We start from the raw sequence: 11,730 nt of genomic DNA, 5'->3' as shown, positions 1-11,730 counted from the left end.
TGCCAATTCCCGGCATGCACGAAGAAGAGCTGCATCCTGAGCCTCTTGAGAACCTGCTGTCCTCCACTCTCCATAAATACATAAAATGTGGTATGAATACTCCACAAAAGAATCCTCAAAACGTACTGCTGGATCCATATCAGGTTCGGTCGTTCTGTCAGGGTTGGGGAAACAGGACCCAAGTGCAGTAAATCAAGGGGAAGCAGGTAAGGGTCAAAACAAAAAGCAAGCTTTATTCAAAAGCTGTTGAGGACAACACGAATCAAGGGGAACACAGGACATGAAAAACACTTAGGCATTAGGCTTCAGGCATTAAGTGCGACAGGAACAGGCAGGTATCTTGGATAAGATCAGTGAAGAAATGACGACGACCGAACACCAGACCAAAGGGAAACAGGGACTAAATACACAAGGGTAATCACCTGACGAGAGACAGCTGGAAGGTGGAGGAAAAACACAGGGGCAACAGGTGAACACAATGACACAATCAGGCACAGGAGGGAAACGCAGACAGGAAGTGAAGTTTAACATGAAACAAGAGGGGAAACATTTCAAAATAAAACACACAACACAAAGACATGACAGATACGAAACAAGGATCACGACAGTAATAAAGTTTGACTGTGAACCAGATGAATGTGTTAGTGCTTACATCAGTATGCTACCTGTATTTCGGTATAACAGCCTGTACATACAGTGTTAATCAGGCAAATACGCCTTTGTTTAACATCTTAAAACAGGGTCATCACATAAAGCATTTATATAAGGACGTGTTATATTTAACTATTATTGCAAGATAATTCATTCTAAGGGTAAAAAGTACAAAAACCCTCAGGAAAAAACGAGTCGCTCTGCAACAAAAATACAAACATGCATGTGCTTTATACTTGTTTTGACAACTAATGACGTAACTATGCTACGCTGCTGCAACGCTATTCCTATTCAATTATTAATATAAAATGTGTCCCAGTTGGGTTCCCAGAAATACACCCCCAAAAGTCTCTTGTGCAAATAAATCTTTCTCAAAGTGTCCCCAGCTTCAATGACAACTATGCATTTAAGTTTTATTTCGTCTATGACGGTCAGTGTTCACGGTTGCAATGCTTTTATAATCGCTCTCCGTAGTCAGGAGCATCAGGGGAAGATATGTTCAGAGGGTATGTTTCTTCTCGCGTGTTCTCCCCCCCCCCTCCCCTTTCTCCGTGCTCACCAGCAAACTAAAGTTTGGAGCTGCCGCCGGCTGGTCTTCATTGTGCTGCTATGCATAGAATAGAAAACACACGCAGGAATAAAAATAGTTTCTCACTCGGTCTGGAGTGATGTTTCAAAAGACTGCTGGGTCATAAGGACGGGCGAGATGTTGCAGAGGTTTTCGACTGTTGGCTTTTACCTTTTGCATTAGGACACGTAGCCTGTAGGTAAGTAGCTATATGTGTGTCCTGTATAATCGAAAATATATATGTAAAATAATACATAATTACGTTTTCTGTATATTTACTACACATGATTGTTTAAAAACGTAGGACTGCTAACTAACTTCTAGCCTATAGGCTACCTTTATGTGTAAATAATTGGTTAATCCAATCGTTGTGCTTGATTTAGATGCCAGTTGGTAATGTGGCTGAACAAATCATGTTCCCTTTTGAAAAGCAAATATAACTTTCAAACCTACAGAATTGATAACTTATTTTTGCGTCTAGAAACATGTTTTAAAATGTGATTCTATTACACTTGATGATTTTAGTTTTTGATTGCAACAGACTGAATTGTGTTTTGGACGATTCAATGTGCTGGACAGCATCTTGAACTCATGAACTGAATTGGCTCCTCTCGGAATAGGAAAAAATATGTTTTATTGCTTCGAAATTCAATCTGTATTACTGTTGGATTACCAAATGTTTGAATTATAGGAGAGGTTGACTTCATATTGGGTTTTATTTCTCCACATCTCAGTACCACTCTTCTTCCTCCCAATAAATGAGCGATGAAGAAGATGATGATCCAGGCCTCCTGTAGGAAGGGTTTGCAGGTGTGTTTGTACTTACTGATGGTGGGAAGATTACAGGGTGAGTGCTAAATGGCAATGCTATAAAACATGAAAATCTCAAATCAATAACTCATGTCACTCCGAGTTATAATGTTTTACATGTTATATAATACATGATGTTCCAGGCCGGGTAACAGCACCAGAGCGTCTGGAAGCTCCATTGGAGAAGCCTTTCACTCTCACTTGCAGTGTTTTGAGGGAACGGGGAGAGACTCTAAGGCAGGTGCGTTGGCTGGATGGCCAGAACCAGACCCTTCTGAGCTACCAACCTGGTAACAAAGACAGTGTGAGCGGACAGCAGTATGTGGAGCTTGCCGTCTCTCCAAAAGACACCTCGGCTATCACCATCCGCAGGGTGGGCTTCCGTGACGAAGGCTGCTACACCTGCATCTTTGACATGCATCCCTCTGGTTCAAAGCAGGGCCAGACGTGCCTCTCTGTTACCAGTGAGTTATGACCACAGCTTAATTTTATGAACTAGGAGGCGGTTTCTGCCCATTAGAGAAGAAAGATGTAACAATGTGTTTGAAATTAAGAGATTTGTTGTGATGTTTGTTTAAAATAGCAAATATAAGTGAGGAATTATCTTTACTCCTATTAGCTTTCACAATTGAAACTATTGTTTTGCTTTATGAGTAGATGTTTTATTTCCTGTGACTACATATTATTTTGAATTGGCATAACTGATTTTGGAAGCCTGCCCTTTGCACCCGCCCTTTAAAATTAATCAAAAACAATCCTCGAGTAGACTCTAGAGACAGCTCCCTCAATATCAATCTTCTCTGGGGATTTACTGAGAAATTATATGAATACAGATTAAATATGATTCAGAGTGCCTTACCTCCCTGAACCCCTGAACACATGTGGATGAGCCTGTTGAGGCTCAGCCAGTCATGTTAATAAAGAACTTTGGAGCTGTAGGAGGAGGGGGGGCTCATTTTCTAAGCAGAAGCAGCTGCTCCAGATTCCAGTGGCTGGTTTTAGTTTGGTAGCCTCATATTTCTGAATGTTACTATTATCAAGTTTTCCCCCCTTCTATCTTCCTGTTCTCTGCTTACCTTTTCTTGTAAATCATCATCTTTTTATTCCCAGCGCATATTACGGTTGATAGCAACAAAACAGCAGTGTGTGGCAAGAAGGCCTCTCTCTCGTGCTCCTATGGATTGCCTGAAAAGGTGGAGCAGATAATATGGAGACACACCTCTGCTCAAGGAGAAGCCACAGAGGTTGCCTCCTTTGCAAAGCGCAGTGACCCCATGATAGAGCCACCGTACCAGGGGAGAGTGTGGCTGAGCGCCTCCCTGTCCGAGAGTCAGCTCACCATTCAGCCGGTCACGATCCAGGATGAAGGCTGCTACACCTGCGTCTTCAAAACACATCCTGATGGGCCGAAGACCTCCACAGTTTGTCTCGACACCTATGGTAACCTTCTTTTTCAAAGCCTGTCATAATGGCTGATTATTATTGTGTGGCCAACACAGAAACATGAGTGAGGAAAACTTGAGCTTCACCTGGAAAAAGCAGGTTATGTACAACATAGCGTACTTTTTTAGCATGCGATATAGAAATAAGGCTAGATAGAATACTTACTACTTAAAACAAAGGTAGTGGCGGTAGAGTAAACCCTTTCTAAAACTCCAATGTTAAACAATCACATTCCTTGTTGTGTGCTAAATGGCTTATTAACAGAAAAGTTTGACATTTTTGGATATGTTATTTTTAGCTTTTGTAGAAAATGTCAAAGAACAGGATTCATACCACACAATATGTGCCTTATACCAGTAGATGGTTCGCTATAAGCTCAGCATAATGGAGTCATAATAAGTGTTACTGATTGTCTGTTCCAAATTACACAACCAATTTCATGGTAATCCATCAAATTGAAAACTTTTGCTATTGTTGTTACGGGAGTCATTCATCTTTTACTCTCTCTTTGTCACAATGATGTCTTGTTTGCTTTAACGCCACTGGCAGATTTTCTATTTTAAAAATAAATAATAGGTAAACATAGTTCAGATACCAATTTTTGCAGGGCTTTTGTTGTGGGTGAATATGTCCTATAGTAGCTTTACAAATTGGGAAAACAGTATCTTGTTGGGAAAGTGGAAGAGACAAACTAATGTTTGCGAGTGCCAGGAGACTAACTTTGGTCTTTGAGTGTACCGTGAAGACAGGTACATCCGGGATTTGAATTGGAATGCTGTTTTCCTCCCTATTGTAGCATCTGAATGCTTCCATGAAAAAGTAAGCATAGGCTGTCGGCACATATTTGACATATAAACACAGAACATTGTCTCGATGTGAAGAATGGACTATTCGAAAGAGTGATGGAGGCAGGGAGTGAGGTCCTGATGCATGACTGTGTCAGTGTTTGCGGAAGACAGTGGTCCCCTCTGTGCTTTGTCTCTCGTTGCTCATTTTCTCCCCCTTGCTTTCTCTCAGTTATCTCAACAAACAGATGTGCTTTTGTTTGAAATTGAACTGTACTTTGAACTGTACAGTACAGTAGGTGTTTTTAGTAGAGAAGCGTGATTAGCATTAATGTTTTTGCATTGCTGCCAACAGTCTTCCACCCTTATACCAACCCAGATGATGGGATGCCTCCTCCTTATTGTAACTCCCACCCTCCCCCACAGAGAGCGACCGCTAAAACGCACAAATGCATGTGACCATTCAACTGCAGGAAATCATTGAAATATAACAATATGTGTCTTTTAAATGTTATTTTCGTTAGTAGCAAAACAACACTAAGTATACAAGGTTTAAACTTTGAAAACATAAATCACAAGAGTAATAAACATTTTAGTAACCCCTAAATTACATAATGCTATTCCTCTGCAAACGTTAACGTAATCACGCCATGAATAAGGCTCTCAGTGGGTTAGATTTGACATTAGAGGAAATTATAACATTACATATCAGTGCTGGCTAAGGTGTAGAAAAACATTAAAGTGGCTAAATCTATAGGTTAAAAATAATGATTGTGACACTTTAATAAAGGGTTACAGGGTTAGTGATTTAATTACATTAAATTTTTTTAAAAATTGGGGGAGAAGCTCAATTTCATGCCTGCGTTGTGCTAGTTCACAGGTTATTATAGTTTGGATTCTTTTAAGGAATTTACTGGTGTGGTAACCCACCCTGACATCCCACCCTGAAATCTGATACAATCCAGACACATTGTGGGTGAAGTTCAGCACCCTAGAACTCAGAGAAAGACGTTGAAACTATGAGGGCTAAATATTTGTGGCTGAACATGATCTTGCCAACAAAAATATTCACTCTTCCAGTGAATCACATTCCTTGCTCAGCCCCGAGAGCAGGGAATTGAAAACAGCCAGTGATTGCCTTAAGGATAATAAGATTGCAGGAGTTCAGACGCTCACCTGATCCAAAGATTTTTATGCGGAAATCTCAGCAAATTTACCCAAAGACACAATCTGAATACTGGCCTGTTTCTGGATGAAAATAATATGTTAAATATGTCAGTCCTCCTTTGTGATTGTGTGCTCTATGTGCCATATACAGTGGGGCAAAAAAGTATTTACTCAGCCACCAATTGTGCAAGTTCTCCCATTTAAAAAGGTGAGAGAGGCCTGTAATTTTTATCATAGGTATACCTCAACTATGAGAGACAGAATGTGGAAAAAAAATCCAGGAAATCACATTGTAGGATTTTTAATGAATTTATTTTCAAATTATTGTGGAAAATAAGTATTTGGTCAATAACAAAAGTTCATCTCAATACTTTGTTATATACCCTTTGTTGGCAATGACAGAGGTCAAACGTTTTCTGTAAGTCTTCACCAGGTTTTCACACACTGTTGCTGGTATTTTGGCCCATTCCTCCATGCAGATCTCCTCTAAAGCACTGATGTTATGGGGCTGTCGCTGGGCAACACGGACTTTCAACTCCCTCCAAAGATTTTCTATGGGGTTGAGATCTGGAGACTGGCTAGGCCACTCCAGGACCTTGAAATGCTTCTTACGAAGCCACTCCTTCGTTGCCCTGGCGGTGTGTTTGGGATCATGGTCATGCTGAAAGACCCAGCCACGCTTCATCTTCAGTGCCTTTGCTGATGGAAGGAGGTTTTCACTCAAAATCTCACGATACATGGCCCCATTCATTCTTTCCTTTACACGGATCAGTCGTCCTGGTCCCTTTGCAGAAAAACAGCCCCAAAGCATGATGTTTCCACCCCCATGCTTCACAGTAGGTATGGTGTGCTTTGGATGCAACTCTGCATTCTTTCTCTTCCAAACACAACGAGTTGAGTTTTTACCAAAAAGTTCTATTTTGGTTTCATCTGACCATATGACATTCTCCCAATCCTCTTCTGGATCATCCAAATGCCCTCTAGCAAACTTCAGACGGGCCTGGACATGTACTGGCTTAAGCAGGGGGACACGTCTGGAACTGCAGGATTTAAGTCCCTGGCGGCGTAGTGTGTTACTGATGGTAGCCTCTGTCACTTTGGTCCCAGCTCTCTGCAGGTCATTCACTAGGTCCCCCCGTGTGGTTCTGGGATTTTTGCTCACCGTTCTTGTGATCATTTTGACCCCACGGGGTGAGATCTTGCGTGGAGCCCCAGATCGAGGGAGATTAGCAGTGGTCTTATATGTCTTCCATTTTCTAATAATTGCTCCCACAGTTGATTTCTTCACACCAAGCTGCTTACCTATTGCAGATTCAGTTTTCCCAGCCTGGTGCAGGTCTACAATTTTGTCTCTGGTCTCCTTTGACAGCTCTTTGGTCTTGGCCATAGTGGAGTTTGGAGTATGACTGTTTGAGGTTGTGGACAGGTGTCTTTTATACTGATAACGAGTTCAAAAAGGTGCCATTAATACAGGTAACGAGTGGAGGACAGAGGAGCCTCTTAAAGAAGAAGTTACAGGTCTGTGAGAGCCAGAAATCTTGCTTGTTTGTAGGTGACCAAATACTTATTTTACCGAGGAATTTACCAATTAATTCATTAAAAATCCTACAATGTGATTTCCTGGATTTTTTTTTCTCATCCTGTCTCTCATAGTTGAAGTGTACCTATGATAAAAATGACAGGCCTCTCTCATCTTTTTAAATGGGAGAACTTGCACAATTGGTGGCTGACTAAATACTTTTTTGCCCCACTGTACATCTGGCACAGTATAAGCTTGTTTGGAAATGTGTACTCTTTTTTTTGTTATTTCTCCCAGTGTTGCCCAAACCTCAGGTGAGCTACAAGACCATGTCTCCAGGTGTGATCGCAGCCAACTGCACCTCAGTTTCGCGGCCCCCTGCAGAGATAGTATGGAACGTGGAGAGGGATAACCGCACCATGGGCCCCCCTTTGACAACACAGCTCCCACAAAACGACGGGACCACTCTGGTCATCAGTACGCTGACCGTCCAATCAGGGCTGCTGAAAGACGTGTCCATCAAATGCTTGGTGCACCACAAAGGGCTTGAGTCACCGATTGCTGTATCCATGAACACTAAAAGTGAGTTTGTGTCACTAAGACTCCTGGAATTCTCCAAAAGTACTTGATAGCATAACATGAGATCTTTTTCCTACTAGCAAAGGACACTCAAGAAAACAGATTATCAGAGACTATAAAGGATACAAAGAAAGTACAACAACTACAACATTATTATTTTTAATGCTGCTAATAATTGGTAAAGGTTACATTTGGTCATAAGTGTCATATGTGTAAGTAGCTTTGCCTTAGTTAGCTGATAACCCTAAGTTGGCCTTGGTTTCACGGGTCAGGAGTGCACCCATTAGAGGAATTAGTTGCTAACAGTTTAAATCTTAAATCTAATCAGTGATGGGCCATAAAAGGGAAGCTGTGTCTAATGTAGCCTTATAGTACACAAACACACATACTGTAAGACATATCAGGACTTTAAATCTGGTTTCTGCAATTGCAGTATACAAGATATTACAGATTTTATAGATATTGAAGATAACAAAGCTGCTGATCAGTTCTTTGTTTTTCTACCTCCTAGTTGGGACAGCTCTCACCATACTGATCTCCGTCACTACGGTTGCTGCCCTGTTGGTCATGTCTCTCTGCTTCTGCCTTTGGAAGTGTTTCTTGCGCAAAGAAGGTAAGATCATGTTTGCTCATATCAGGGTTTACATTATATTAAGAATGAATGGTAAACAAAAGATCTTGCCAAGTGTCATACTCCCATACATCTGATGTTTACACACCAGTTCATTTATATACCGTATGTGTAGATTTGCAGAACACAGTGGGGAGAAACTCTCCTGGATTTTTTGGTATCATTTATGCAGATCTATTCAATGATTTAAAGTCCATTAAATATTGTTTTAAGCTTTCTCCCTGTTGTGGGTTTTGGCAAACTGTCCAGGTTCGACAGAAACAATGAAAAGGAACATCAGCCCTTTGGGATGTGCCGCTGCAACACCGACTGGCTAGTCTTTTTTTCACATCTGTCTTTCTGAAAAAATGAAGCATGTTTCTGGGATTGAATTTTGACAAATAAGACTAATAAGACAAATACCTTCACGAAAACATGTACAAAGTACATATACTTCTGGACCTCTTCTGTTCAGCTGTGATCATCTAGGGGTTTATGAGAGATAGTGTTTGTTAAAACCTGCCAGAAAATATTCATATTGTATAAACAATACCAGATGTTTTTTAGTTTCTTTTTCAAACTAGCATTATCATCTAAATATATTAAGCAATCTCGGTGACACACTGTTGAGAAAGTAGTTTAGGCAACAGTGCAATGACAAAAGTCAAAGGGATTTTTAATAATGTTTTTTTACTTCGGTAACAGATCCCTGGTTTCACTTCGGCGTCACACTCTGTCTGGAAACAGGCAGTAATATTACCCCAAAATGTACCTTATCGCTAAACTAATCAATTAAATTTTTAATAAAATGTGGAACAGTTCTGCTCAGCTCTACAACGCCTCTTTTTGTTTATTTTTCGCTGAGGTTGTATACACCAACAGGAGCTAACAGCTCTTTTTAGTCACATGATTACCTGCTAATGGCAACCATATTTTTTGCTACCTGCACTCCATCTGCACTTTATTCGCCTGTGTAATCAATGTTTTCTCTCGGTGCATGAAGGGAATCAACTATGAATCTGCACAGTGCAATATGAATTATATAGAAAGAGGAAATACCTGCATATTGGCCAAAGCAGCGCTCAAATTGATGCCTTAGACAGGATCTGAAAAAGTGAGAGTACTGTTACGCAAAAGTCAAATATAGGTAAACAAAAGTCCTTTTATACTTTAGTGGCAAAAAGCACAAATTCTAATGATACTATAGTGTATAACTGTATAGTTATAATGTAAAAATCAGTGCATACAGTTTTTATTTACTATTAGACTGTAGTAATATTGTTATGTCATAGCTACACCAAGTCACATTTAAATCATATTCTTCTACCTAGAAAATGTAAATATAGGAAAATATTGACATTTTTTACAGTCTTACGTTTTGTTCCATTACCTCTCCTGCTTTTCAGCCGATTAATGGTCAAGATGACCAGAGGCTAAAAAGAGGATGCATCTTCATCATCATCATCATCATCATTATCCTGGTACGAAGGAAAGATGTCCTGACACAACTTTATAGGATGTCATATACAATCCTGTTCATGAGCGCCAACTGTACAACGACATTCATCTCAGCTCTTCTGCATCTGACACTTATATAATCTCCAGGCTGTCTTCACGTGAAGTCAATGAGGAAATGCTGAGCAGATAATTTTTCCTCTCCGACTCTGTAATGGATTGAGTTCATGGCCACACTCTCCACATTGCACAGCAAACAAAACGTTGCATGTCCCTAAAATACTTTCCTCTGTTTGTCTCTTTCCTTTACGTAGTCCTGAAATGATATGGTTGGTATTGTTCTATTTTTTCTTATTCAACAATAAGACTAAAAACAACAATCAATTGATTCTGCTACTAAAAGTCTGATGTATCATACCCCTGGATTGTTGCCTAAAAAAACAATTAAAAAGTACTGAGCAACATGTTGCACCAGTGACCAGAACATCTGCACTTTAATTCCGGTATTGTGTATTTATTTCCGGCTGGATACTCACTATTTATAAGTAACATTTACTGTAAACTACAGTCGCCAGCTGTTCATTTTAAAATGTATTCATGTCTTATATTATTGTAGAGGTTGACTTACACTCCTATGTTACATTTGATACTAGGGAAAATACAGAATATTACCAGCCTTATCCTTTACAGTAAATAACCTAGCTAATTGAAATGATGAGCTAATCATTAAGGTTTTACTTCTTGTACCTCAGCCGAAGACCTCCTTCACTTTTGTGTATTGTTAAAGCTTGGTGGGGTCTTCATGTGTTCAGCTAGGCCTGCATACCTACTGTAGGCCTATTGCAAACTTTGCTACATGTTTCAAAGTGTGTGTGTGTGTGTGTGTGTGTGTGTGTGTGTGTGTGTGTGTGTGTGTGTGTGTGTGTGTGTGTGTGTGTGTGTGTGTGTGTGTGTGTGTGTGTGTGTGTGTGTGTGTGTGTGTGTGTGTGTGTGTGTGTGTGCATATTTGTTTGAGGCTAAATTCCACGGTCAGATATCTTGAATCAATTCCCCTGGGGAGTAACACTAAAACCTTTTTGGTGCCCCTGACAGGAATGCATGTCTACATCTTAGATTCAGGACAGTTTGTGTCTGTGAAGATGTGATGGTGAGTTTACAGGTTCAGTAGCAACTTATCTTAGAGGTTTGATAATAGTGAAATGCTTAGAGCCACACTGTGTTCTTGAACAAAAACTTAAACCGGACTTCTTGTTTGTACGTTTGTTAAAGTGGCACCTTAAATATAATGTTATGAAGCTTTTTGGATAACTAATGTTTGCATGTGTACAGGGATATGAAAAAATCTAAGCTTTGGGCCCCTCGGTAGCTCACCTGGTTTTGCGTGTGACTCAAATACCACAGTCTTATCTTTGCTAGTATCCCCCCATCCCCGGTCTCTCTACCTTTCTCTCTATGGGTGCTCTGTCAATTAAAGGCAGACATCTCAAATAAATATAACCTATAGTTAAAAGATGAAAGTATCTTGTATATCAATGAAAGATGATGCAAATCTGTAAGTAATGAACAGAATGACATGCAGATTTCAGACATATTGCTTTAATCGGGCATACCTCATTCCTCCCCCTTAACTAAAGTTTAGACAGCCTTCATTATAAGCATAGTTCAGAGTTTTCATTAAAATAATTCTGAAATGTGGTTTTAAGAAAATGTATTATAAAGCAGACAAATGCATAGTATCTATCTGCAGCTACAGTCACGAATAGAAGAAGAAATGAATATGAGGCGATGCATTATGACCAGTTATGTAAAGTTTATGCAATAAGTGCAACAAATAGACTAATAAATATATTGAAAAATGTTTATGTGTCTGAGTCTTTATCAATTTAGAATCTTGCCATGCTTTCAGCTTTTTCAGCTCAGCTTTGTACCTCTCAGGAAAAACATGAAATTCCTTTCTGTTGTGCCGAATATTGATGCCAGATGCTCATTTTTGGAGGCTTTTTTCATCCCAAGCCAGACGGATTATGGTTGAGCTCACAGAGCCAAAAAAACACACATGTTGTACACACACAGTCACTCCCAGAGCCTGCGGCACATGCCTGTAATGTTATATTCATAATCTCTAGGATAACATACAGTATTT

The 11,730-nt window shown here is 39.9% G+C and overlaps 1 protein-coding gene across 2 annotated transcripts; it reads left to right on the top strand.

The window, feature by feature from the left end:
• Nucleotides 1–1,194: 1,194 nt before the first annotated feature.
• zgc:113337 (uncharacterized protein LOC503741 homolog) lies at nucleotides 1,195–11,445 on the top strand. Of its 2 annotated transcripts, none has more exons than XM_063886997.1 (7): nucleotides 1,195–1,418; nucleotides 1,954–2,066; nucleotides 2,173–2,493; nucleotides 3,140–3,469; nucleotides 7,241–7,525; nucleotides 8,034–8,135; nucleotides 9,539–11,445. In XM_063886997.1, exons 2-7 carry the CDS (start codon nucleotides 1,985–1,987, stop codon nucleotides 9,544–9,546), a joined length of 1,128 nt encoding a protein of 375 aa, XP_063743067.1. In that variant the 5' UTR covers nucleotides 1,195–1,418; nucleotides 1,954–1,984; the 3' UTR covers nucleotides 9,547–11,445. The 2 variants fall into 2 exon arrangements, with proteins under 2 accessions (XP_063743067.1, XP_063743066.1); XM_063886996.1 differs by lacking the exon at nucleotides 9,539–11,445 and adding an exon at nucleotides 8,403–9,532.
• Nucleotides 11,446–11,730: the final 285 nt, after the last annotated feature.

This window comes from Eleginops maclovinus, chromosome 7 (assembly GCF_036324505.1).
Source record: "Eleginops maclovinus isolate JMC-PN-2008 ecotype Puerto Natales chromosome 7, JC_Emac_rtc_rv5, whole genome shotgun sequence".
Taxonomy (NCBI): Eukaryota; Metazoa; Chordata; class Actinopteri; order Perciformes; family Eleginopidae; genus Eleginops; species Eleginops maclovinus.
The sequence above is the reverse complement of the archived record's forward strand: the minus strand, read 5'-3'. Positions and strand labels throughout refer to the sequence as shown.